The 27,913-nt window shown below is 40.5% G+C and overlaps 1 protein-coding gene across 1 annotated transcript in view; it reads left to right on the top strand.

The window, feature by feature from the left end:
* The window catches only part of TNFRSF19 (TNF receptor superfamily member 19), a 171,439-nt gene that overhangs the window by 60,472 nt on the left and 83,054 nt on the right, over positions 1 to 27,913 (top strand). Inside the window, exons 4-5 of the mRNA XM_086935193.1 lie at positions 7,208 to 7,386; positions 18,135 to 18,220. Of these exons, the coding sequence (XP_086791319.1) occupies positions 7,208 to 7,386; positions 18,135 to 18,220 (265 nt within the window). The remainder of the gene's footprint in view (positions 1 to 7,207; positions 7,387 to 18,134; positions 18,221 to 27,913) is intronic.

The raw sequence follows: 27,913 nt of genomic DNA, 5'->3' as shown, positions 1-27,913 counted from the left end.
GAGGTAGCAAACAGTGTGTTACAGAGAAAAGTGACGTGTGCAGGTTACAAAAGAGTACCAAACACAGGTAAAAGGGTAATACTGCAAAAAATGGCAGACTCTCAAACCACAAGAACACATTGGGAAGGCACTTCCATAGTCATGGAGAATAGAACTTTTCTATACTAAAAGGTCTTCCTTCAGATAATAGAGAGGGCATGAATTAACTTTAGAGGTGTCTTTGAAGGAGGAGAACTTTGAGGGCAGTTTTGAAGGCCTTGGAGGAGGTGGTAGTCCGGAGCTGAGGCGGAAGTGAGTTCCAGATTCTCACTGCGTTGCCTGAAAAGGATTGGGCCATTGATCTTTCCTTCTTGAAAGTGGGAGGTTCAAGCAGTAGATTTTCTGCATTTCGTGAAGGTCTAGAGCCTCCAGAGAGTTTCAATTTATTTGCCAGGTAGCGAGGAGAGGAGGAGTGCAAGGCTTTGTGGGTGATGCATGCCGTCTTGTAGATAGATCTTGCCTTGATGGGAAGCCAGCGGAGGGTGGATAACATGGGTGTGATGTGGTTGCTTTTTTTTTGTCCCCATAAAAGAAACGAGCTGCTGAATGGAGAACAGACTTAAGGGAGGACAGGTGGGATCATTAATTCGAAGCTGTTCTGAACAGGGGCCCCCAAAATCCTTAAAATGTCCCTCCCTATAGGGTGAGTGTGTATACTGGTGTACCATTTCCACATGTATGGTGGATTTTTTCCATTTCCCCTTACATTTTAGAATATTAACATATTTAGTATTAGTGATCTTAGTAAACAGCACAAAGTCCAAAAAAAGACAGGCCACAATATCATTGTTAATCATGAAAATCAATATAGTGAATTGAAAATATGGTAATCCTGGTACCTGCCTATTCTGTTGCATTGCTAAACCGTGGATTCAAATTATTGTGCCATCCTTCAAACACAAATTAACTTAGATATTTATGATTATAATTTTCATCTTGTTTTGTTTCACAAGATCATCAAACAACTGTGTTTCTGTGACAACGTACTTTGGTTCACCCAGGTTGACTTTTTCCAGACAGCACTTCATTCCTATCAAGAACTGACTTGCCAATCTCAACATTCCATTAAGTTTCATTTTGGATTGAAAAATAAAACTAGTTTCAGAATCAGCTTTCTCTGATTAACATAGTTTAAAGTTTTAAAAAAACACCTATTTAAAATCTGATACCTATCAGATACCACAAAACACTTTTTTAAAATCTGATAGATTTTAACGCAAATAAAAGAAAAGAACTTCAGAGCAGACTACTTTTCCTTGGGGCTGCTGTGTCCTGGAAACATGATTCACTATAATGTGCAGTTTATGAAAGGAAGTTTGCTTTTTCAGATTATTATTGGATGGCTTCCCTGAAACTAACTGAACCTTTGGCAGCACCCACTGTAATTTTGAAGGTTTGAATGAAAAACATTGCACCCTATATTTAACCGTTAGATATGCTTTGTAGCGGATTATATTAGGCAATAACTGAATTTCAATGAATAAAGAAAACATGAAATACTTCCAAGTTTCATCCAGAACTAATTGTATGGCTAGTATTTGCAAAGAACCTCTTTAATATTTAAAACTCTTTTAACATTTGGAACAGATTTCTTCATTCAGTAAATGCTAAACACATTTCTTGATCTTGATTACTGTCCCTAGTCTATGACAAGTGCAGTCAAACTTTCTTTCAAAGCTTGTGGAATATATTAAAACCATACATCCGGAGACTGTGCAGAAATGTAGAACATAAAGGGCCCTATTTAAAGTGTGGCGGATTAGGACATACTCCAAAAAGTGGCAGATGGGGCCATCTGCTATGTTAAGAGTGTATAGTCTTCAGTGACATTCTAAATATGGTGGACACAACATCCACCACTGCTTGGCGGATGTTGCGATCTGCCAGAATCTAAATAAGTCGCTGGTGTCAAACGTTCACGCCTCATATATCTTCCTGCAGTGGTGTGAGTCCTTACTAATTTCAGGTTGGTGCTATACCACTGCTGAGAAAATAACAATATAGTGAGTATTGAAACTATCTTGAAAAAGCTGTGACTGCCCTGCCGGGGTAATTTCATATTGTATATGAAATGTCTTCACGTGGCCAAATTGCTTATTTTCCAGAGAAATTCCTTTCCTCATAAAATCCCCTGAACTTCACCTTTCTCTTCATTGTTCTCGTTCTTCTTCATATTATTCCTCTCATTGTAAGATCTTTGACTGGAGCTCATCCCCATTATTTCCCTAGAGAATTACTTCATGGTATGCATTTGCCATTTGTGCCTTTTTTCCACACTTCTAAGATTTTTCTGTCTTACTTTGACCAGTGATAGAGCTGAATGCATGGCTGGATGAATGTGAGTGCAGTGAAATAAAAATACTTTACAACACTTTATGCATTAGTGATGTAGAGGGGAACCTAGATAATGTGTGTACTTTATTCAGAATAGTAAGTAAAAAGTATTGTGAGGAAACATTTCTCTTTTCAGTAAACTGTTGTGAACTTGTCCATTATTATGTTTTGATCCATGGACATTGAATTATATTCTTGGCTATGGTCTATTCAATTGAAAACAGTTTGTAAATAAATGCAACAAAAATGTAATTGGCGAAAATGTTGTCTGACATAAACAATGTTGTCCTAAACATTGTTTACAAAAATATCATCCCATGTGGTGTAGATCATCTATTATTGCGCTCCAGAGGCAATATATCTGTAAAAAAACACGCTTAGTCCATGATTCTGGTGCTGTATCTTGTACATTACCTCCTATTTTGGGGCTGGAGTATTGGAGTCATTTATGCATCCTTCTCAAGATTTTAAGCTTGAAAATGAGGGTTGGAAGCACACAGTAAAGTAAGGCCGAATTGTGTAGGTTACTGTATTTTTTTCTTTTTTTGTTTTGAAAATTCATGCGTACTTGCTTTTAAACAAACACAATATGTGTCACATGAATTGAGACTAGAAACTTCAGTTCAAGGTTCTTCTCATAACAAAACCTAAGAATCAAACAGAGCAAAGGAGGTGGCAGAAAAATGATTTCCAAAATTGCCTGACAATTTTCCAAGTCACAAGACATGATAAATTGTTCTGTTCGTGTATTCCATTATGGTAGCCTGAATCTTTCAGGCAAGCTTGCAGTTTTGTATTTAATTGAAGTACCACCTCCTTTAGTTCCAGAGTATTCTTATAGTTTTTGTAGATTCTTCAATTGTACATCCCTGTAAACAAGTTTTCCTAACTACTTCTCTTCTCAGTTGGGTCTAATAACTAGAAATTGGCATACCTCCTTCTACGGGGACATGTCAGTTGGAGGAGGAGCTAAAATCTTCTCATTGTGCCGGCCAGATTCAGCTTGCCGCATGGGATACCGAATGAACAATACTATCTCCAAAGATCCCAACTTCTGAGTAGGGTCAGCTGCTTTTCAGGAGACCTCACATGAAGTTTGACATAATTCAGAGAGCTGGAGGAAATATTTTTCAACTTTCTCTATAGGCTGCTTCTTGTGACAAATGTTGTGAGTATGGTAGGCTGATTAAAAAGTTTATTGCCTTTGGGGAATGTTTGGTCTGATTTTGTTTCAGAAGTGACTATAGATTTTTGTGCCTCAGGATTTTGAGCATTGGAGGGGAATTTGAGACCTTGCTAAAGTCTGTATTTTTATACCCACAGTTTTAAGAATCCTGCAGTAGGTGTTAGATTCTAGCAGTGTGGTGTATGTGGCATCCATAGTGCAGGTGTGCATGATCAGTTTTGTATATAATGAGAGGCGCTTGTCCTTGTACTCTCTACTGGTGAGATGCGTGTAGATTAGGTTGGGTTGGAGGCACATGGAGGAGCAGGCAGTGAAGGTGGTGATTATGAGGTCTCAGCATGGGGTAAGGCGGAGCAGGGGGAAGTAAGTCTTTTATTTCATTCTTCTGGAGGCAGGTAGCGCTACCATCCCTTTCCACACAGAATGTGTCTTCACAGGTCTTAAAGCACTTTTCCTGTAGGGCTCGAGTGTTGCAGAGCCACCAATCGAATTGAATTTGTTTAATCAATTTACAAATACTAAAACGTAATTGGCCAAGACGGTTTATAGCATTAGTAAAGGTAACATCGGAGATGCTGGACTTCCTATTGTGTGTCAATGACTTTAGATATGTGTTGACTGGCATGTGGGTAGAGAAATATTGATTTCAAGGGATGGCTTATGTTAAAGGTCTAAAAATAGAGTTTGAGAGTTTTTTGTAATTCTTCCTAAGGCTTTCTCTTGTTCCCTGTCTTTCTGGATTCTTTGTGCATGATTGCGGTGTGATTATTAAAGATGGAGGCTATTTTTTACCTTCAGGGATAGCCTAGTTGCATTCCTCTGGATATGGTCATGGCAAATTCTGTTGGAGCCAATCCTTGAGTTCTCTGCTCTGTTTTTCTTCCAATCTATAAAATGTGTTTGTATTGGAAAGATTAATAACTTTTAAAAGTGTGGTCATGCGGAAATATACTCTGTCTATCACAACTACAAGATATTCGTTGTAGAGAACTCACAAACCAAAAGTGTAGTTTTTAAACAAAGAATAAATCATAGCTACAAATTGATATCTTTAGAATAATAACCACTGTGGCACCAAAAAATAGCTTAAATATCAGAGAGTGCACAGGGGCTTTGTGAAACTGGGGAAAAAAGTTATCTTTTTGCATTCTTGTGAATGTTACAAAAATATATACTATAGAATGTTGAAGTCAAGTGTTTGTATGAACAAAGCTAATGTGGGGCCATGTGTACTAAAGCATTTTCCCTTAGGATCTTAGGGTTCCTAAAACTCTTTGAAACATCTGACCCTTAGTTTGCTAACATTTATTTCTCATCAGTGTGAAGATGTGCTTACCCTCGGGTCATCAGTGCTGCGTGGTTGAGAGTGATCTGAGAATAGGGACGCTCATTGGAGAATTAGTTTTCATTTTTTAGTTACCCTGCCTATTCCCTCAATGCCCCAAGGCACTTGGGGAGGAGGTGAGGTCTTTAAAATAAATGGTGTGACCCAGGGTCAGGATACACTTCTTGAGGTATGTATTTAGACCTAACAAAAATGCACAGAATGTCAATGAAATTTAATTAAAAGCTATATTTCTTTCTCGTCCGTGAGTCTTGCAGTAACCGGATAGGTACTTTTCAAATTTGCTGTGCTTCAAGTTCGTACATGCATTTGTGTTTTTTTTAACTCCTCTGTCAGAAGATTTAGTTGTACATTTTGGTTTTGTTGACACCAGTTCGAGTTTATTGACGTTTGAGCCCGTGGCTCCCCAGCTTGGCACGAAAAAAACGTCCTTCTATGTTTACAAATGGGCAATAAATCTGGTTGCCACTGTGAGAGACAGTACACATGGGCGAATACACTGAAAATCTGCTCTGAAAAAAGGAGACCAAATAGGTTTGTCTGATCTTGTGACAGGGACTGGAGTAAACAGATTATGCTTCACTGCATAATACAAAAATGCTTTTTGTAGAAGGGTAGAAATAAAGGAATGGGTTTGAAAGCAGCTTTTGTTTCACACGTATGAACGAGATTTTAACATAGAAACTCTACTCAATTAAACGTTTGAAACAAAATGTGCGCTGTTTTTGCTAAATACATAGCAAAACTCTAACAAATTCATTTTTTATTTTCTCCATTCCTTATTAAGTTAATAATGAATAAGAATTACTGAACATAATACATCCCATAGCGTTTTGAATAAGCTCTCATTATTTCTTTCTACAGTATATTTTATAGCACAGACCACGCCCACAAAGGCATCAGAGAGCTGAACAGGAGAATAGACATGGAGTTTGATGCAAAGGATGCTAAATTGCAATTTTATACCTCTCATTAAAGTTCTTATAATACATTATGTAGCAAGAATTTAGTTTGCCTGGTATAATTCTCAGAATTCTAATATACTGATTAATATAGTTAGCCTCCAGAATGCTATACAAGCAATTTACTTGTATTTGACATTTTCTGATTTTCTTAATTAAGAATATTGGTTACTCAAAATCATATATTTTTCAGTATGAAATAAAAACGTAAAATATAGTTCATTGGCTTTGCTCCCACCAACAGGCTATCTACATAGCCTAAATAACTCATTTAGGAAGCACTAAACAATCTTACTGAATACAAGTAAAATATTCAAAAAAAGGACCGGTTCACAATGTTGAGTTATGCCAATATCATCCTGCAACATTATTATGAAATGCAGATTTCACCCTTTTCACATACTAAAATGAATCACTGCATCTGATGTTAAATCACAGATAGGGACTGATTGTAGTATCTGCGTGCAGGACAAAGTTACAATGATGCGGATGATATTGCGATATGCACAGAAGATAGGCAAAGATCGGTCTTCTCACTGAGCAAGGTCGAGTTAGCTGTCGCCATCACGAGTTCGATTCCTAGCAAGGCCAACTCGCGCTTTCCATTGTTTCAAGGTATGTAAACTGAGTACCATACAATTTTGGAGCGTTTAGAAACCACAGAAGTGAGTATGAGGCACTACATAGTACAAGTTCTTATTAAAGTTTACTTTGAATAGATTGAAGTTAGGCAGATGCATTTGGGCCATTGAAAGACCTTGGGTGGAAGAAGTCTCTAGATGGGTTGGCTCTAATTAGGTTTGCTCTTGGCAGTCCACATTTCCAACGCTGCCTTGTTAGTCAGAGCAAGCAGGATTACTTTGCATGTGCTCACTGTGCTTCAAGGGCCATCAATGCCAGGGAGCTCTTTCCAGCAATTAACTTTGTTCAGCTTAGCTATGGACCTTAATATCAAAGTGCACCGTGGCTGTTGCTGCGACTGAATGGTTGTCTGAATACCAGGCTTGCCCTGGGACTCCAAACATTCACATGACTGGTTTAATTGGAAAACAGACAGCTCAATAATTCTGCCATAAGCTTGTAATAATGCAGCCGTGGGGGGCTCCCGGGGCTTTGTTCACTGAAGCGCTGCTTGCTTTCTCGAATAAAGTGGGTGACTCGAGTGGTGCTTGATGAAGTAAGAGAGATGATTAGCGGTGGGGGACACATTTGAACCTGAAGAAAGGGCGCCTTTGTCTCCTGAAGGGCTCCGCCGTGGTTTCACCGGCTCTTCCTTTCATGCAGGCCCTTGCTCCCCATTCAAGCTGTACAATGACCGAAGGGCTTGTTTAATCCCTGCAGGAATGCGGCTTTGGCTACCAGGAGGATGCGCAGTGCATGACATGCAGGCCAAACAGATTCAAGGAGGATTGGGGCTTTCAGAAGTGCAAGCCCTGCCAGGACTGCGCGCTGGTGAACCGCTACCTGAAGGCCAACTGCTCCGCCACCAGCAACACGGCATGCGGGGACTGCTTACCCGGGTGAGTAAAGGCTCCCTGTTCAGAAGGAGCATTGCTCTTTGCATGGTTAACGTTTTCTAGGTTGCCTTGGTCTCTGACATGTCAACACCACCAACATTTTCATCATTTAACCCCTTTGATGCTGGTGACGGAACCATTCCGTCATCAGTCACGGTTGAGCTGTGCTGATGACGGAATGGTTTCGTCACGACCACACCCAGTTAAGGAATGTGCAGCATCGGGGAGGAATCAAGACAGCAGGCAAGGTGTTAAGTGTGAGCAAAGATCTTAGCTCTTCATCATGCTCAGTGCACTAGTAATGGATGTCAACTATGGGGAGCCAGGGGTAGTGGTTCACACTCCTGGTTTGCAATATGCTACCACACACATTGCATTTGTTATTCCTTATCTACTGTCTTCTTAAAAAATGAGGTCAAAGGGCTCCTGCTGAAGAAATTTCTGCCTTAGCATGGCTCCGACATTGGATTCTGGGTCCATACCCGTTCTTTGTGGCTCAGCCACTTGGGATATGATTTGGTTGGACAAATCTAGACTGTGATTTTGCCTATTGGTGTGTCTACTTTTCCCTCACAAGACTGTTTGACAATTTTAGACTTTGATCTTGTCGATTTGATCTTTTCTGTTTTGTATATTTATACCCTTTGTTGCATAATCTGTAATATAACCTTATGATGCATATTTTGTAAAGCGCTCTGATACCCTCGGTGGTTATGTTCGCGCTATATAAAACTTTCAAAATAAATAAGTGGTGGGCCTATGAGTTTCTCAATTCATCTGTGGAGCAACATTGGGCTAAACTTGTGGAATGCGATCCACAGATGAATCACGTGAAAAGCCGTCCGTGCCCGCTTCCACCAGGCACACACACCACCAGCCGCCAGTGCACGCTTTCACCGGGCACACACACCATCGGTGCACGCTTCCACCAGGCACACACACCACCAGCTGTCAGTGCACGCTTCCAACAGGTACACACAACACCAGCCATCAGTGCACGCTTCCACCAGGCACACACACCACCAGCCGTCAGGGCACGCTTCCACCATGCACACACACCACCAGCCGTCAGTGCACGCTTCCACCAGGCACACACACCACCACCCGCTAGTGCACGCTTCCACCAGGCATACACATCACCAGCCGTCAGTGCACGCTTCCACCAGGCACACACCACCAGCCGTCAGTGCACGCTTCCACCAGGCACACACCACCAGCCGTCAGTGCACGCTTCCACCAGGCACACACACCACCAGCGATCAGTGCACTCTTCCACCACACACACACACACCACCAGCCGTCAGTGCACTCTTCCACCAGGCACGCACACCACCAGCCGTCAGTGCACACTTCCACTAGGCACACAGACTACCAGCCGTCCGTGCACATTTCCACCAGGCACACACACCACCAGCCGTCAGTGCACTCTTCCACCAGGCACACAGACCACCAGAACTCCAAGGGCTTCCAGCGCAATACACTGGAGAAAATTACTTATGGTACAGTTCATTGTTGGAAAATACTCAATGACTTTATAAGCCACGATGAAGTTCCCCTTGAGGGAATGAAACACGTTAGCTGAGCGTTGCTCACCATAGAAATTCCATATGAAAAAACAACATTTGAAATAAAGGATTTTTTGATACTACCTACAGTCTACTGGACTCCATTGCCTGGCGCACCCCCACTTGTAGTAACAGAGAGCCAACCACATTACCTTGATAACTAGGCTGCATCAAACAACCATGCTTTGAGTTTTCTTTTAAGGAAGGCCAGCGACTCAAACCAGTGCAGTTTAGGTGGCAGACTGTTCCATAGCATGACCGAAAGAACTGTGAATCATCTTTCTCCGCGGCGTGTCTTCAAGAATTTTGGAATCTGCATCAAGTTGACGTTATTAGACCTTAGTACTGTCTCTTGAGTATACAGCATCCATCTATTCTTCAAATAGCATGGGGCAGTTCTGTTAAAAGCTCTAAAGGCCAGCGTCAGAGCTTTACATTTAATGTGCTGTGCTACGGTAAGCCAGTGCAACTGACTTAAATGGGAATCAATGTCTTGACGCGGAGGACTCTCTGTATAAGACTGGCCTCTGCATTCTGGATTAACACTAGTCTGTGTATCAAGCTCGCAACTATGCCGAAGTAGAGACTGTTTGAGTGGTCCATTTGAGAAATTACCATAGAGTGGTCTACTGTTTTTCGAGTCTTTTCCGGGCCCAAATGAAGGAAATTCCTTTTGTTTTTTTAGTTTCAGGAAGCAGACGGATGAAATCTGTTTGATCTAAGTGGCAAAGTAGGGTGTCTAGTCAAATATGATGCTGTGATTCCTAGCAGAAGGGGGTCAATATTGGGTTGGGGTATTATGTTGATCAGGCCACCAAAAGTTGGACTGGAGCGCCCTCCTTGACTGCAAGGCAAAACTTATGTTTTGTCGGAATTTAGTTTCAGACAATTTGACTCAATCCAAGCCTCAACTCCTTCAAGGCACTCTTTGCAATTGTGAAAGGCTGCCTCCGAGCCATCTTGAAAAGAAAAAAGTATTTGGCTGTTGCCTGTGTAAAGCACTACCACTACACCCCAGGTTTGTCCTGGTGACTTCATACTCAGTGGGGAGACAGATCTGATCTTCCCGAGCATAAGTACCTAATCCTGGTCATCTGTGACGTCAGTCAGGCCGGGATACTACAAGGCGGTGAACCAGACTGTGCTTGTCGGTGCCTATGGGCTGCAGGGGAGTAGCTCATCTACTCCTAGGGAGATTGTAGGCGATTTTTGAAGTGTTGCAGGATGAGTCACTGTTGCGATTGTCGAGAAAGGTGCCAGCAGGCAGGGTTTCACGCCAAAAGCTCTCAGCTCATTCGTGGTTCTCGCCAAGCAGTGACTCTTCTTCGTCCTTCTTCTCTTGATCCGTTACATCTGAGTATTTGGGTTCAGAGGTGTAGCCTAAATACTCAATTAAGGGGCACTACAGGGAGTGACAGGTAATAACCAATGGGTTACCTACCTTTAGGGTGTCTACACCCTCTATATGACCACTTCTTGTGTAAAGTGGGCATAACCCTGACCCTAGATTGCTAATCCCATCTAAATCAAGATGGGGGACTCTGAAAAGTAGGGCCCACATCAGATGGTATACCTTGAGGGTGATGCCGGCTGAATGTGGTCACATCTCCTAATCTTACTAATTTTCTTGTGTGTCTTGCCGCCAAAAAGTGGGGGCTATACAGGGGGGTGGGCATCTCCACTATCTGGAAAGACCTGGGTGGCATAACAAAGGCAACAGGACCTTTGAAGCTTAACGCCCTGGGAGGAGGTTAAACACTTCTGCCCAGAGCAAACTTTGTTCCTGACTTCCTAGAGTGAAGCCTCTCACCTCAGGGAGTCAGAAACTTGTCTATGCTGACTGACTGGTCAAGACCAGTCAGTCACCACACTAGTGATCTGTGGGTTTTCAGGGGCACCTCTACGGGGGCCTCAGGGTGCATTTCTTAATAAATCCAACACTAGCATCAGTGTGGGTTTATCAAGGCGAGATTTCTAGTCCCAAACATCTATCAGTACTGCAAACCCATCATGTCGCTGGGGAACTCGTAATTACGAGATTTCACCCATGTACTCAGTATGACTTAACTGTGCCCTTGCGGTATCTGAGAGTGAACTGGGATATCACAGGGACATATCCACTCATGTAGATATGCGCACACATGGAAATGGTGCACTATGCCTTAGGGCTTAAAAGGCCTGCTGTAGGGGTAACTTACCTATACCACATACAGTGCTGTATAGGCATGGCACACTGATGTGTGCCATGTCGACTCTTCATTTTTCTCTTCACCAGGTCACGCAGGCTGTAATGGCTCTTTAGTTCCAGGGCCCTTAGTATAAGGGGTACCATTTACCTGAGACTTGCATGGAGTCTAAAGTGGTGCCAATTGTGGAACAATGGTACAGTTTAGAGAAAGAATAATGGTACTGTGTACCTGGTTAGCAGGAACCCAGCACACTTTTAGTAAACATTGCATCAAATCCCAGGCATAAAGTGAGGGTAACCATGTCAATAAGGGGCACTTTACTACAGTTACCTATCCTACCTCATGTTTCTTTTTCCACCACTCTAATTTTCTTGTCTCTATATCTCAGTCTCACTTCTTGATGTTAATACCCACCTTATCTCTTTGTCTCTCTTTTTCTCTTTCTCTTCATCCTTTATCTATTCCTTTTCCACCTTTCTGTCTCTTGCTCCACATCAAAGCCTAATGATGAGAAATCAGTCCCTACCCTGACAAATGAGTTGTAATGCCCAGCACCTGCAACAACCAGTACAAATTAAGCACTGGTAATTAGATTTTGTCAGCATTAATTATAGTTTAGTATATTTTTAAAGGCTAATAGTCATTGTTTCTTTGCTTCTTAAAATACTGTATTCAATGGAAGTGAGTGAAACATACCAAGAATGAACATTTGAGGAATTAACACTTCTTTCCTATTGAGTAGAAACAATGCCTAGCAGATCCCCTGCTCATGGACCCAAGGGACCAATTCCCCTTAACCAGGAGACACATTCTATAATGCTATGTCTTGAGCTTTCCCTACAAGCACTACCATTGTCCCCACTACTGCTGAGTATACTAGTGCCACTAATGCTGCTGTTGCTACTGACTTTACTGCTAGTGTGAATACTAGCACTGATACATCTGCTGTATTTGTATTATTCTTGGAAATTGTAGCAATCACAGATGTAGCAGTTGTAGGCAGTAGTAGTACATATGTGCATGGAATAGCACCCATGAGCAAAACCAAAAAACATAAGTGCAAAGTGAGAAAAGAAGACTTGGCAAAATAAATGAAACTTAACTATAGAAAATAAATGTTTGGCATTTTCTTTGCCCTGCTGTGTGTGTTTTGGCCAGTCACACGCCTTGTGTTTTCTGGACACTAGAATTTAAAGAGAACAAAATAGTGCCTCAATCACGTCAGGAGCAGCCAATGGGCACTAATTAAGTTGGATCAATTAGTACTTGGTCCCTGCTGCACAGAGAGGAACGGAAATGAATTTAGGCCTGCCTTAATGAATTGCAAGGCTGTAAAGAAGTGCCACACAAGCCAACAAATGGTAAGCAATGGGCAGGCTCCAAGCTTTTTATGTGTACTATAGTGCCTTGCAAGCGAGACGCATGAGCTAGCGCATGCTCTCGCAGGCTCGACCCTAAAAAGGTGGACAGGGATGGAGTGTGCAAGGCAGGCAAAGACACCACCAAACGTATATACATATGTAGCAGTAGATTCTTGGACATTCCTGATCCGGTCCCTGGTAAGCAGTACAAATTGTTTCAAGGTGCTGTGCCCACTAGTCAGGATTCCTGCTGTTGGTTGGGGCTTCTGCTCAGGCAGGTTCATAAATACATGTAGCACATGAAAAGGTGATGGGAAGAACGCTTGCAATTTATCCAACCATTGGCAATCGCGCGGAGTAGCTTCCCAACCCATCATTCTTTTGCTCACCTCAGTTCGGACCCAGCCATATGCAAATCAGCCTTGACCCTGATCCTCATGGGAACAGTCCAGCCTAAACGGCCAAGCCAGATCTTCCCTGAACCGGAATGCAAGCAACCTAGGACCAGTTTTGCCCTGATAAGGTCTTGATTCCAGTGGTACAGTGAGCACAGGACCTACATCTGGGCTTACTCTTGCCACATAGGGCGGTACATGAAACACACAAAAGTTGATGAGAGGAGAAATACAGTCAGATGAGGCCAGTAACTCTTCAAAATTTAGGAACAGACAAAAAAGGAGATGAACAGCATCCTCATGTATGTTCTGGAGGCACAAACAAAAGCAGTGTTCACATAGGTATTTGTTCAAGAGATATTCAACAAGCAGGACTGAAGTTCCAGGTTATATGTTATAGTTCAGACCATAGGGCCACAACCACTCCCAGTCAAAGTTAGTGTAGTCTCCAAAGTCAAAATGTCCAGCTAACTGGAAGGCAAATGGAGATTTCTGAGACAGCCATCTTTCCAGAATGCATTGCAATGGTCACTTCATATGTGGAAAGGACTAGGCTTACCTTCCACGGGTTTCTGAGTTGTGTACCGTTGTGTATGCCCTAAAGAATACCCTGGAAACAAAGCAGAGGAATACGTGTGCACCAATAGTGTTTGAAAGCCTTATCAAGTGCATGTATTTTTATAACTGACAAAAGTAGCATAGAAAGTTATGCTCCTAATGTTTGCAACTCCTCAAGGCTTTTGAACTCAGAAAATGATAATATGTGCCACAAGCCAGGACTTGTTCAGCGTAGATCAAGGAGGCTAGCTCCTCTAGACTATAGGGTGGCAAGAACAATGAGTGAGTAAAATATTGAGAAAAAAGATTTTACTACAAGAATATGGTTTCAAGAATATCGTCAAATCAAGAATATCATGGGACAGAATATTGAAGGTGGAAATATTATTTTTTAGTGTAAATTGTTTTTTATATATAATAACATTTTCTTTAACATAGTTCTATTAAATATCATTTTTATTTATTTTTAGGTGCTACCATTGATATATTTTTTTAGTGTACTTTGTAATATTTCATTTGTAAATTTTTCTTTACATTTCCTTAGTAATTTATCATTAGGAGCAGGTTGCTGTGTTTGTAGAGGTTTAAAACGCTAAATTATTTTAAATATGAATTCTTGTTATTTAGCTTTAAATACTTTTTTCTTAATTAAATAATTGGTAATTATTTAATGGAATATTACATGTTAAATATTTTAGTATAGTTTGTAATCTTTCAAGTGAAATTTATTTTTTAAACAATTGATGAGTAATTTGTAATCTTGTAGCAAATTGTTGGGATTGTATAGGGTTAGGATGGGAAGCTATTTTAAAATAAATTATGTTTTTTTATTTGTAGATTTGTTTATGTTCAAATTATTAATTGATCATTAGTTAGGTAAATTATTTAGTTTATTAGTGCTTAATATATTTGTTTTGTCTAGTGTGTGATTTTTAATTTTTAATTTACATTTTCTACAGTTGAATTAGTATTTTGTAATTTAGTAGCAGCTCTTTGAGTCTGTAGGGGATTACTTTAGGAACACATTGAAATTATTTATTATTTTTGTTATTTAAAATGAATTTCCTGGGTTACTTAAAATAGTTGATGATTAATAATGTAATTTATTTGATTGATTACATTTTATGTTAAGTAATTGACAATTAAAAAACAAATATTTTATAATTATATTTTATTCAATCTTTTTCAAATTATTTGTATATTTATTATCTGTTTTAATTTTATTTGTTTTGTTTTTATAACTGATTTAAAAATATTAATGTTTTATTTATAATTTTCATTTACCTGTTTAGTTTGGTGGATTTTTAGTAGTCATAAGGAAGTGTATTTATTTTAAATATTTATTTTAGATTATTGTTGTATATTGGGGTTTATACATTACATTTAATTGTATTTATTTTGCATACATTTAATTTAATTTAAGTGTGTTTAAATATTTTTATTTTGTTATGTATGTAGTTTAAAAACAAAATGTTCAGTAGGTGGAATGGTAAAACTACTCCTAAGGCCAACACTTTACCCACTGTTGCTTAGATTGGTCTGGGAATAGTAAATCTAACCCCTCCAGAGCCCTACACTTTGCCTAATGTTGTTTAGATTGGAGTGGGAATAGTGAATCTATCCCTCTAAAGTCTAACATTTTCCCTCCTGTTACTTAGATATGAATGGGAACGGTAAATTTGACCCCTTTAAAGTCCCACACATTTGTGACAGTTGCTTACAATGAAGCGGAAATAGTAAAACAAACCTCTTCAAAGTCTAACCCTATCCTAGCCGTTGTTTAAGAGTGGGAATAGTGAATCTAAGCCCTCTAAAGTCCAACTCTTTCCCTATTGTTGAGTGGATTGGAGTTGGAATAGTAAATCTAACCCCTCCAAAGTCCAACAGTTTCCCTACTGTTGCTTAGATCAGAGGGAGAACATTAAATGCAACCCCTCCAAATGCCATTGCTTTCCCTACATTTGCTTAAATTGTAGCTAGACTAGCAAATCTGCTTCAGAGTCTAACACTTTTGCTAGTGTTATTGTTATATATCTTTTTGTGGTTATTTATAAAATAATTATATTTTTTATTTAAATATAATTGTTAAGGCTAATTGAATTTGCTTTTATTATTTGTAATGTAATGTATTTCCAAATGTGTTCTTTGTTAAAGTATATATATTATATATAATGCATATATATATAATTAATTGACAATAATGCAAAGTATTGTTTACAGTAATTTTATTTTTTAATGTTTATTTAATTTTTATATGTTTTTATTATGTTTGTTAATTTGAGTTTATAAATTATTAGTATGATTAGTGTATTTTTCTTGTTTCAGTATTGTTTTTATATATTTTAAAGTGTGTGTGTGTGTATATATATATATATATCGAACAAATGCAGTCCCCCGAGCTCCGACCACAGCGACCCAGGAAACCACGCGGATCCAGTAATTGTAAGCACAGTTTTTTATTCAAAAGCTGAACCAAGCAATATTCCGCTCCATGTGTATTTGGTTATTTAGTTTACATTAATAATAAAACTGATTATTATTATGTATATTATTTTTTGGTCTAATATTTTAAATAAATTACATGTAATGCTGTGTCTATGAATATTTTTAAATGCTTGCTTTTTTTAAAGCTATTCTGGGCCATGTATTTTTGACACAGTATTTTGGTACTTTACATATGCAGGGGCTTTTACGATGTAGGGCGGACACCGGTGTGGATACGGGTCCGACCGACCGGAGTCCCGCCCGCCTAATCACGTCGCGACCGCACAGGGTGTAGTCGCATACTCACATTTCCCTATGGGAGCATATGCTCTGTCCGTAAAGGAGGGAAGTTATGCGATGTTTTCTGCTCCAGCCAAGGGGGCAGCCAGGATGGCCCTGCAGCACTAAGTGACCCGGACTTCATTTGGCAAAACGTCGTTGTTTATTCAGCGATTCCATACACTCGGTGGACCGAGACGTCCGGTGTCCGCCTCACTGACCAGGAGGTATCAGGCGGTAGGAGGCACTTGCCTCCGTTAGGACGCTATGCGCAATGGCAGTCGCTGGCGATATTTCCTTCCTGGACGCCGAGGCAGCTGCGGTCCGAGGGGACACAGGGAGGCCTTGCAGACTTTGGCAGCGCTCTGTGGGGACCCCCACCACCCTCTTGCACAATCCGGACAAAGCCATTTACCCACCAAGAGGCACTACCCACACCGCCGACCCAGATTCACACCCAGGGTGCATTCTGGGAGTTGGAGTCCACTGTTCCATTCCGGACACCAACAGGTGAGAACAATCAGCCGGGGGAGGAGTTTACGGACCTTCCATTATAGGGTTGCAGGTTTGGGACATTGAGCGGAGGACTTACTGTGCATGGCAGGGCGCTGAGGAAGGCCAGGAGCCGAAATGCATTCGCCGCCAGCACTGAATGCTGCTAAATAAAGCTTGACTTTTCCTGTTAACCCCCTCTGGCCTCCTTTTCTTCTGTTGAGTAGGGAAGTTATGCAATATATATATATATATTAGATTTCCACTCCATGTGTATTTGCTTATTTAGTTTACATTAATAATGAAACTGATTATTATTATTTATATTATTATTTTTTGGTCTAATATTTTAAATAAATTGCATATAATGCTGTGTCTATGAATATTTTTAAATGCTTCCTTTTTTTAAAGCTATTCTGGGCCATGTATTTTTGACACAGTATTTTGGTACTTTACATATACAGGGGCTTTTACGATGTAGGGCGGACACCGGTGTAGATACGGGTCCGACCGACCTCCGGACGGTGGTCCCGCCCGCCAAATCATGTCGCGACCGCACAGGGTGTAGTCGCATACTCACATTTCCCTATGGGAGCATATGCTCTGTCCGTAAACTGTCCGTTGCACAAGCTCCCATAGGGAAATGGGAGGCTGTGTTCATTCCTGCACCATGTGGCAGGCACCTCATGGTGTAGTGATCAACAAGGGGGCACCATCGGTGCCCCCTCAGCCACCAAATGTAGGCCGCAGGTTGAAGAGGGATCTGCTAGGGGCCTCCAAACTCACTTTCCGACAGGCTTTCCATGACAGAAAGCCTGCCGTAAACCAAGCATCGTAATCCGTCCATATGGATTACGGGTGGGTCTCCTGTCGGAACCCACCTGGAAATACCGACCGGTTTTACTTCCAACCGCCTAAATTGTAATTAGGCAGTCAAAAATTAAATGCATGATCTCAGTCGGAAAGCCTTTCTGAAGGAGATCGTAATCTGCCCCAAAGTATGCAACCCTGATATTTTTGTTGAAAATATTTTTGACCTAATATACTTGTGTAATAACATTTTTGTAAATGATATTTTGTCATTCAAGCGTGGAGTTTCAGTTTGAGGGCACACCATAGAGCTGTTGTAAACATTGAAATTGGAAAAAATGCTACACTTCAGTTTTAATGATTTGTAACACCACTTTCTGCATCACGTTACCAAAGAAGAGTGTAGCTGGCATAAGCACTTATAAAAATCCCAACTAAAATAAATGTTTTAGATTGATGCATTGGTAAAGAGAAAAACATGTTCACAGCTTGAGCCATATGTTGCTGTTTTCTGTCTATGTGGTAGAATCTGTGTCGTGTGAAAAGGGAATTTCTGAAATGTTGTGATAGACTTGTTTACTGCAGCTGTTAATTTGGCATTGCTCCATCTCCCTTCAGATTTTACCGAAAGACAAAGTTGGGTGGATTTCAAGACATGGAGTGCGTTCCATGTGGTGACCCGCCTCCTCCTTATGAGCCTCACTGTAAGTTCATGTTCTGTTGATTTAATGAATCTGTATCTCTTTTGTGTTAAAAGCTTTAAAGCAATGGTGGTTTGTTACTTTCCTTTTGTTCATAAACAAAAGATGTTCCATACATTGCCCCCGTTATCTGACAATACATTGTTGTTTCACTTGCTATAAAGACATAGGCCCCCATTAGGATGGCGGGCGGACTTTGCCCGCCCGCCATCATCACGGTACTAGGAACCGCCCGCCATAAGGGTGGGGGTCCCATGCATGGCATTAAGATGCGCCTGCCACAGTGGCGGGCACATCCAACATTCCTACCATTGTGGCGGGCAGTGCACTCAGCACCGCCCGCCACAATGGTAGGAAGGCATGCAGTGCACTTCCATGCACAACATGGCAGGCACCGCGCGGTGCTTGCCATGTTGATTAATTAATTAATATGGCGGGGGGTCTTTGCAGCAAGGATGGCGGGCGGATTGCCCCCGACAGGCCGGCAGTGGCTACCGTCAGCTTGGCGGGGGCAATCCGCCCGCCATCCTAATGGGGCCCATACTGTTTTTCTTAGATGTACTGAATGTGATATGCAAGTAATGATCATTATTGAGTGTAGGAAGGGTCTATGTCTTAAAATGCATTACCTCAATTGGGTCATAATACCCCTCCAATTCCTCAGCAATGGTTATAGCATATTACCCTCAGCAGGCCAGAAAGTACGGATTATGTCATTAGTTCTCATGTGTAGAAATTATAAACAGAGCTATTGAACTAGAGGAAAATGAGTTTCCTTTATGCTTTGAGGTAAATCTCACTATATAGGCCATGTAAGTATGGTAAAATGATTTTAACTGAGATTGTGTGTCATTAAAGAGTGATTTTTGAAGTTAGTTAAGCTATGCTGTGGTAGTGACACAGAATTTGTTTAATGTGTATGTATTAGTGGTTTTTGGTGAAGGGATATGAATTATAGGAATGCATTTTTTACTCTTACGGCGCAGCTTTTTTGTGCAATTCTATACCGACGTCTTGATGCATACAGTGGCACAATACTTGCACTTATATGTTTAGATCAATTGTGGTAGAGACAATGGCGAACACCCCTAATATAGCTTTAGAATTGGGGAAATTATGTTTTTTATAAAGAGAATTGTTGCATTTTATGAGATGTACCTTGCATGATCAAAGGATAGGAAACTAGACGTTCAAAGAACTGCTTATTACAGCTTGTTCGTTAAATCTCTATGCCTTTTAACTGGCAGTGTGTAACAAATTTGACCAGTTCATCTTATACCCTGTTCATATGTTTGCAATCCAAAGTATTTTGCACAAACAGATGATTACAAATTGACTAATAATGTGCAGGGTGTTAAATAACAGCGTGTTCAATTCATTGATCTACCAGGAATATTGTGTAATTGTCTTTGTAGAAACAGTTCAGCATTACCTCATTCCATCGTCTAATCTTTCTTATCCTAAGGATCACACAATACTGAATTATAGCAGTGACAAGGATTTACAGCTTATCCAATAAAGTGCAAAGTGTTTGATTATTGCAATTTATTTTTTAGGTTGGCCTTAGACCCTGATCATATAACTATCCAACATCTATTAACAAGAAAATACAAATTGCCCAGTAAGGAGCAAAGTGTCTGAAAACTGGTTGTTGCAAATTTCAAAGTTCACTTTGGATCCTGTTTCTATATCTAACAAAGATGTTGATTGATAGTCCTTCATTATTGTTAAAACAATATAATTCTGCTTTATTGCATGTTCGTATTTTTTTTGTCTTGAATATTGCAATTAATAGGATTTTCTGTTCCCAAGCAAGTTTTAGGCAGTAAGAGGTTACATACCCTAGGCTTTTTCTATAATAATTACAAGAACTGCTGGCTGGATGGGGTCGTGGCTATTTCCATATTATTTTTATTTTCCAGCTTCAAAAATGTAGGGCCCGATTTTGAGTCTGGCGGTGTTTGACAACTAGACTCACAGTGGGTTTCCTGCAGCCGCCATATTGCAAGGCAGATTTTTGACCGTCCACTGCTGTGCCGGTTGTGCCAGGGAACCGCTGTTACCTGGCGGTAGCTCAACAGACAGGCCTATTCAATATGCAAGGCTCAACCGCTGTGGTTTGCAGAGTATATATCTAGTTTTCCCAACTCCAGCTTTTTCACGGCAGACTCACGTGGGAAGGCTGGTGATGGGGAAACCAAAGGGGCCCTACAGGGCCCCTATGCCCCGCCGCCATGGAGATGCATTCAGGGGGGCACAACATGAGCCCCCCTGTTTGCATGCACCCCAAGTTCCAGCATGACATGGACTTCAGTCCATGCTGTGCTGGAACTTCTTTTGCATTCCCATTGCGGTGCCTGTTTTCAGGTCACCGCCGTAAGAGTAGAAAAAAAAACCTTCTAGACTCTAGTTGTACTAGTAATATGGCGGGCCGTCCCTGCACACCTCTGGCGGTGATGTGCTGGTGCATCTCCGGCGCAGCACCTCCAAAGTCATAATCAGGTCTTTAGTTCGTAAAGCTCATAGGATTGATGCTGCATGATGGGGGTATCATTATTTATTAGCATAAGAGTCTTTGAGCAGAAATGATCACAAGAACCGAATCTCTGTAGGTGGTCGCGCCTTTTCTTTTATGGCACCATCCCTCTGGAACAAACTACCTCTGAGTCTTCGTACTATCGTTGAAGATATGAACTTTCGAAAAAAATTGAAACCTGGCTTTTCTGCTAAATCTATTCTACGGCTAATCTCCTTCTCAGGACTGTCTGCATGCGCCATGAGACTCCTTTGGACGTGATATGTGCGCAATACAAATGTCCAGACTAGACTAGACTAGACTATAGTTTGACAAAGATAGAAAAAATTATTTGTTTATGGCAGTCTTGAATAAAGATTTTGAAAAATGCTGGTCCGCTTGCCATAGGAAACCTACAGGAATACTGGAATCTGCCTTCTTCATGTTGAACCAATATCTTGCTAGGGCTCCAGTTGCTCCCAGGTCTTGATCAATAACTTGGCCTAGAATATTGTGGAAGATTGAAGATTACTCTAAACTATTTGCTCTGCTTAATAGTAAACCAATTATTTGAGATGATGGGGAAAGCTTTAATTCCACAGCTAAGTGACAGAATACATTTAGTCTTGATGACATTCAAAGGGGTGTGATTGAGATAATTTTAGCAACCCTAAACTGAGAGAAAGCACCTTTTTTAAGCTTTGAGTCAACTTTGGTGTGGGCGGGCTAACACCTAGATAGGTGTAAGTATCAACATGATCCAGTATTTGCCTTCCCACATCCCAAGAAAGTATTTAATTTTTTGTGAACCAAAGGACATTACTTTCGTTTTTTTCACAATGTATTTCTAACTGGTTAGTTTCACAGGATATTCATAGATTTTTAAAGAAATTCTGGAGACTGATTCTTGTATGATCCAGGAGGACCATGTCATCTGCAAAACGAATGATGGATGTTCAATGTTGATGTTTAGGGGTCAAGCCATTGAAATATTCATGGTCTCCTCAGTGTCAGCTACCTATAAGTTAAAAGTAGGGGGGCAAGAACGCAGCGTTGTTTAAAGATCTTTCTTGATTTGAATTTTGCATATTTCCTGGAAATCAATTTGAGGAGTACAAACTTATAAACTACGTTCAATATTTTACACAGTAGACCCCACTGTGATAATTTTGCCCAAAGCAAATCTCTATTAATGGAGTCAAACTCTTTTTTTATCAATAAAACAGGCACACAATGTAGAGCCTCATGATATCGGGCAGAAAGTTTCCACCCAACACTTCTCGGATTCAGAAACGGACTGACTGACTCGCGGACGGCGGTTCCGCCTGACCGATAATGATGCGACCGATCACTGTTCAGTCAGAGTCCCATTGTTCCCTATGGGAGCCAGTGTTCTGCCCAACAACATAGGCTCCTATGGAGAAATGGGGTATGTGTGCAAAGCCCTGCATTCTGTCGCGGGCACCCATTTGTGCCTGCCACAGAGTGCAGGGTTTTACAGGATGGTAGCTTTGGTACCCCTTCGGCCCCCAACCGGAAGCCTCGGGATTAAGGGGGCCCTGCTAGGGGCCCCCAAAGTCACTTTCCAACAGCCTTTTCGTGTTGAACAGACCGACTCTGAAAGGCTGCTGGAAATCTACATCGTAATCGGTCGGTCGGAAATTCTGTTCTTAGAGGTGCGCAATGCGGTTCAGACTGACATATATACTCTGAGAGCCAGTCGAAACTGATTCAGAATATCTTTTCCAACTAAAAACTTCTCAATTGGTCTGGCGGATTGTAAACCAGCCGAGTCGCTCACAGGGTTCTGACGCAGTGTTCCTGAAGCCAATTTGAAACCATGGATTTCTATTTTTTACCTCGGCTCACAAATTTAAATCCTCAATCGAAATACAACTGTATCCCCGCCAAAAGAACTGTATGCCTTGTTTGCCCTTCCCTTGTGTGCTGCTGGGATGATCAGTCAGAAATGTATGTCCTGCCTTAGATGAAAACAAAGACAAGCAGACATGAGAGCAAATGTACTGCCATGGCCCTGTGTAACTAAAACCTGCATCTTCAAAATTAAAAGCTAGGCTTAGAAGAACTGGTCCACATATGAAAAAGATGAGGTATAAAAAGGGTGTTAATCAGGTTGCTGACAGTGCCTCATAATATCTTCTTCTGGGTTGAGGCTCCGCTTGTGTCAAGTAAGGTATGCTCCCATTTCATCCCTGCTCCTTGCTGTTGTTAGTGGATTAAACACATCTGTGTATGCTGACATGTTTGGTGCTCCTTAGCAGCTTGTGGTACATATATGCGTGTAGTTCCCATATCCCCATAAATAGAGAAACCAGTGGATCATTGGAAAGTGAACAGACCTGAGCAAGTTTCCCACAGGCTCTGAGACAGTGGAGTACCCTAGGCTCACTCCACACAAGGGATTGGTTGAATTTGTTCTCAAAGAAAGCTGTAGGACTAGACAACAATATCCAAAGCTATTCAGAAGAGGTAAGAGGAAGAATTGAATACATTAAAGCATTAAAAAAACTGCCTGGGCAAACTCAAGCCTAGAGTCCCGTGCCAAACCCCTTCCGGCAGCCCAGACGTAGGCGTTCTGGCAGTAACTACAGACAATTATGTTAATAAGTTAACATAGTTTTCAAAGCAGTCTCTGGGAAGAATCACACAACCAAGGTGTGTTCATTAAAATCAGTCTAATATCACCAAGGTAAACAAGAAAGAAATTAAGGAGGTGACTGCAAGCAGATGTAAACAAGTACCGGCAAAACCAATTGGTCTGCCATTGACTGTCAGCAGATGTAAAAAAGGAACTCAGATAATTTGCAATAACACACAAGGGAAAATATAAGGTAGGTTTTACCTACCATTACTAAGTCTATTCAGATGTGCAATTAGAAGTGTAAAAATATTATCTAAAAAGCCTGCTGAAATTACAAACAGGTTGTGAGTGAAATTGGAGTCGTGTGTATATGTTGAGGTAACGCCTATATGACACTGAGCCCTTTTGTATACTTTAGGTGTAGCTCCTTAGTTATGATATGGATATGAGCTGCACCAGCCCCAAGCCATTTCAAAGAAACCATGCCTAACCCTTCCTCCTCTGCTTTCTGCACTCCTGTCACTCATCAGAAGCTCATTACAGGCGTGTATTTTCCTCTGACCTGGGTACAGCAAAATAACTTGCGTTCTAAAGCAGAAGCTGTATTTCCTGCTGGCCAGTGTAGCTCTTGTGGGGCTAAGACTAGCACAGGGAGTGAAAACCAGTCAGCTTGATGGCTAGGCAACAGTTTATTGGTGATTTCACAGATGAAAGTGCACCATCACATACACCTGTATGGATGACTTGTGCATTTCCCACCAATTTTTTTAATAGCGGTTCTCATGTGACCCCTCAAATACATGCCAGCAGCCCAGTTGCTACCCTCACAGCATCCTTTTCTATTGTCTGCTGCCCATCTCCATTTCCTCTCTTGTAATTTCTGGAAAGAGCATCAAACTGTGACGGAGGTAGTGGAGGCAGGGAACAACGTCATGTGAGCAGGCAATGAACAAAAATGGAGCCAGGTTGGCTCTGCGGCCAGCCTCCAAGGTGTAGCCCACTTCCTTATTTTTCTACTTGTGTTTAGTTTTCTGTGATCCATTATATTAATGGGGGTACTCCCTCCTGCTGGGCTTTTTTTGGTCTTAGTTTTTAAGGGATGATGCATCACTTGTTCCCTACATCTTTTCTCATGCGTTGATTGATGAGTGATGTCGAAGGTGGTGTCTATGAGGTTCCCCTTTAGAATAACATTCTAAAGGGGAACCTTTAGAATGTTATTTTTTAAAACCTTTTTAAAAGACAGCTTTGAGTATTGACTTGATTTTTATACCGATTCAGGGCCAGCCGGGTGGTAGTGTTATTTATTTTTGTTGGTGTGCAATCTAGATCTTCACCGTGTGGATAAAGCATACCATGTAAGTGGTCATTTTCCACACCCTGCTAGTACAAATGTATGCTCTGCAAGTGTTGGGTATGTGAGTAGTATGTACATTTCCAGTTAGAGATGGGACCAGTGGCTACCCACAGTTGCTTTTTGTTAAAAGTTCTATGTGGTGATTAATGTACTGGTGATGTCCAGGGAGCCACAAAAGGGCTTCAAGCTGATATTGTGTGTCTTCTTGGTTTGTGGTATTTTTGTGAAGCATAAAATCACTTGTTGCAAACAGCACTTTATTCATTTGAATTTAAAAAACCTTCCCATTTACATGCTTTTTTTTGCGGAGCTCCATAACATTTTCCATTTAATGCAGTCTGCTGTACTTTTCATGAAGGGCCAAATGTGGGTTGATTGCAAGAGATAAAATGATAGCTTTCAACTTTAGGGATATTGTTGTTATGTCTTGTTGTTATGCCATGTTCATTGAAAACTGCAATCCCTATCTGTTGCTTCGCATTCACCGAAGTAGGTTATCGCTGACATGCTTTCTTATCTCTTGTAACAAGAATCTCCTTCATCTATTGCATTTGAGGTCCTGGTGGGATATTTGGGAATTCCCCGTTCAAACAATGTTTTAGTTGTGACATGCCAGGGCATGTCTGCTGACATTGTCTATTGCTTTTTGTGCACCGTACTTTTGTAAGCTGGGTTACTTATGATGGATAACTGATTCCGTGGTTGTGATTAGGTCCTCCTAACAGGGTTTTAATAGGATGTGGAATGCAGGTGTACCGGTACAATAGTTTTGTGGGAAGATGCTCTGTTTTTTGTAAATGTGGGGTGAGCGCGACTTGGCACTTGTAGATATCAGCTATGTATAAAAGTCTTTTACTCATCCCGTCGGCAGCACCCGCTTGTTAAAAAAAATACATATTGGCGACGAGCATCCATATTAGTACCCTAGTAACACATCTTAGAGAGTGTGATGTGTCCCAGACATGGAGGTGCTGTTCCAAGAGGTCGAATATTTTTTTATATATATTTTTTTATGTTTCTTTTTATTAAATAATTCGACCAAATTACAGCAAATTAAATACAAGCAGGCAAGGTCGAATATTTAATTTGAGTATAATAGTTAACAAATCTAAAGCTGGTAGGGTTCTTGACAGAGGCTTGACTTATCCATTGGCAATTATTTATCAAACAAGGGGGTAGCCCAGATACTCCAACTGCATCTGGGCGAAAGAAACCAGCGCAAACGAAAAATAATGCAGTGGAATGGATACAACAATCTTTCTTAATATACTCAATGGAGACCTTAGTTAATCCAATGATGAGAAATCATTCTCGAAGCAACAAACTATCTTATTTCAAGAACACACTCACACCAGTTTGTAGATCCGATGTAAATCATTGTACATAAAATTCTTTATATATATATATCTCTGTTTATTTTCAACATATAAACAAAACACATTTATTTACAATAACATACACAAATATATATACATATACACATAAACCAACAATGCAAATATATGTCAGAAGACAACATAGAATCCTTGGGACCTGAATACTAATGGTGACCCGATATAAATTTTGGAAAATGGAACAGTAGACAATTCACAGTTCACATTAAAGATAACCCTTGTGTCAACACCTTTAGGACATATACCATTACGCCCTATTAAACTATAAATTGGTGTTACCAACATTTTTCTTTACACAAATGAATTCAAATAGCAAAGGGCTTCTATTTATGTATGGTCGACGCGTTTCAGCCCATTTAATTTGGGCCTCATCAGGGCTGGAGGCCAAATGAAACCTGTAATTGAAATACAGATAGATATTTTCTTATGTATTCCTTGAATATATTACAATTTCTACATATGTACAATATATACAAATAAAAGGACGTAGGGATCGCCCACTTAACCGAAATACATGTATGTCATCATTGGAGATAATATCTACTGTTGAATCCCAGAGAGCTAGTAAATGCTAGAGCTGCGATTTTTGTATGTATGAATAAAAATATACATATTTTTTATATATAATAAAATAAAGAAGAACACAAACTCAATTACATGCCCAGGTGTTAATAGAACACCTCAAAAATAACACTATACCTGCGGGACTACAAGTTAAAAATATCTCAGTTATTTTTGTTTTTGATAAAACCTACTTGAATAAATTCAGCGGTGTAGGTACAAAGTGCTCCAGAAATTGGATTGCACTATCTATAGAAACTGCATTAAGGGTTAACGATGCAGAATTGAAAGAAATAAGAGAACTAGAAGAAGAAATCTAAGGAAACTCTACCATCACAGACGCTAAAGCATTGTTAGAGACAGTTGTAAAAACTATTGCTGAGTTTAAAGTTAATACTACTAATCAAAAAACTACAAAAGTTGCGAGAGATATTAAGACCTTTAGCTTTGAGCAGGTATACCCAAAATTAAGAATACATGGCAACTCTCTGTTCAACTGCCCTTACATTTTAAGTCTTGCCTTGTATATCTGCCAAGTGTGGCAGGAGGTTTATGTTCCTTCTGAAGAAGAAGCAACAGCTTTAATAGACTTGTTTCTAACTTTCTTTGCTCTAAATTGTAGTAAACAATGATACTTCACACACTTCCACGAAATCTGTACATATTGGGGACTATTCACACAGAAAAGGAAAGGACTGGTGGAGATGCCTCTACCTGAGCATATTTTCTTATTTTTCTTTTCTATTTTGTAAGCATTCCAAAAGTATGCTTAGAAAAGTGTGCCAGACATACACTTATCTATTCATCCGTCTTGGAATATAACATGGTTTTCTGGGGAAACTATGGGCCACATGCATCAAAGTCCGTTTTTGCGATTCCTAATTAGCGATTTTTAGGGAATCGCAAATTAGGAATCGCAAAACGGGATGCATGATTGAAATAGCTTAAAATTTGCGATTCGGGAAAAATCGCAATTTTTACCGAATTGCAAATATTATGCGAATTCCAAATTGAGATTTCGCAATTCCCATTGATTCCTATGGGCCAAAAGGCCCATAGGAATCAATGGGAATTGCGAATTCGCAATCTGGAATTCGCAAAATGTTAATGCATTCCATGGGTGCAGGGGAGGGTCCAAAGGACCCCCCCCCCCTGCACCCCTGAAATGTATTTTAAAGTGCATGTTTCACACACACATGTCCTATGGACATGTGTGTCTGTAACATGACTGTGTTTAAAATGCATCTTTGGGCATTTTGACACATTT

This window comes from Lissotriton vulgaris, chromosome 8 (genome assembly GCF_964263255.1).
Source record: "Lissotriton vulgaris chromosome 8, aLisVul1.2, whole genome shotgun sequence".
NCBI classification, from domain to species: domain Eukaryota; kingdom Metazoa; phylum Chordata; class Amphibia; order Caudata; family Salamandridae; genus Lissotriton; species Lissotriton vulgaris.
The sequence above is the reverse complement of the archived record's forward strand: the minus strand, read 5'-3'. Positions and strand labels throughout refer to the sequence as shown.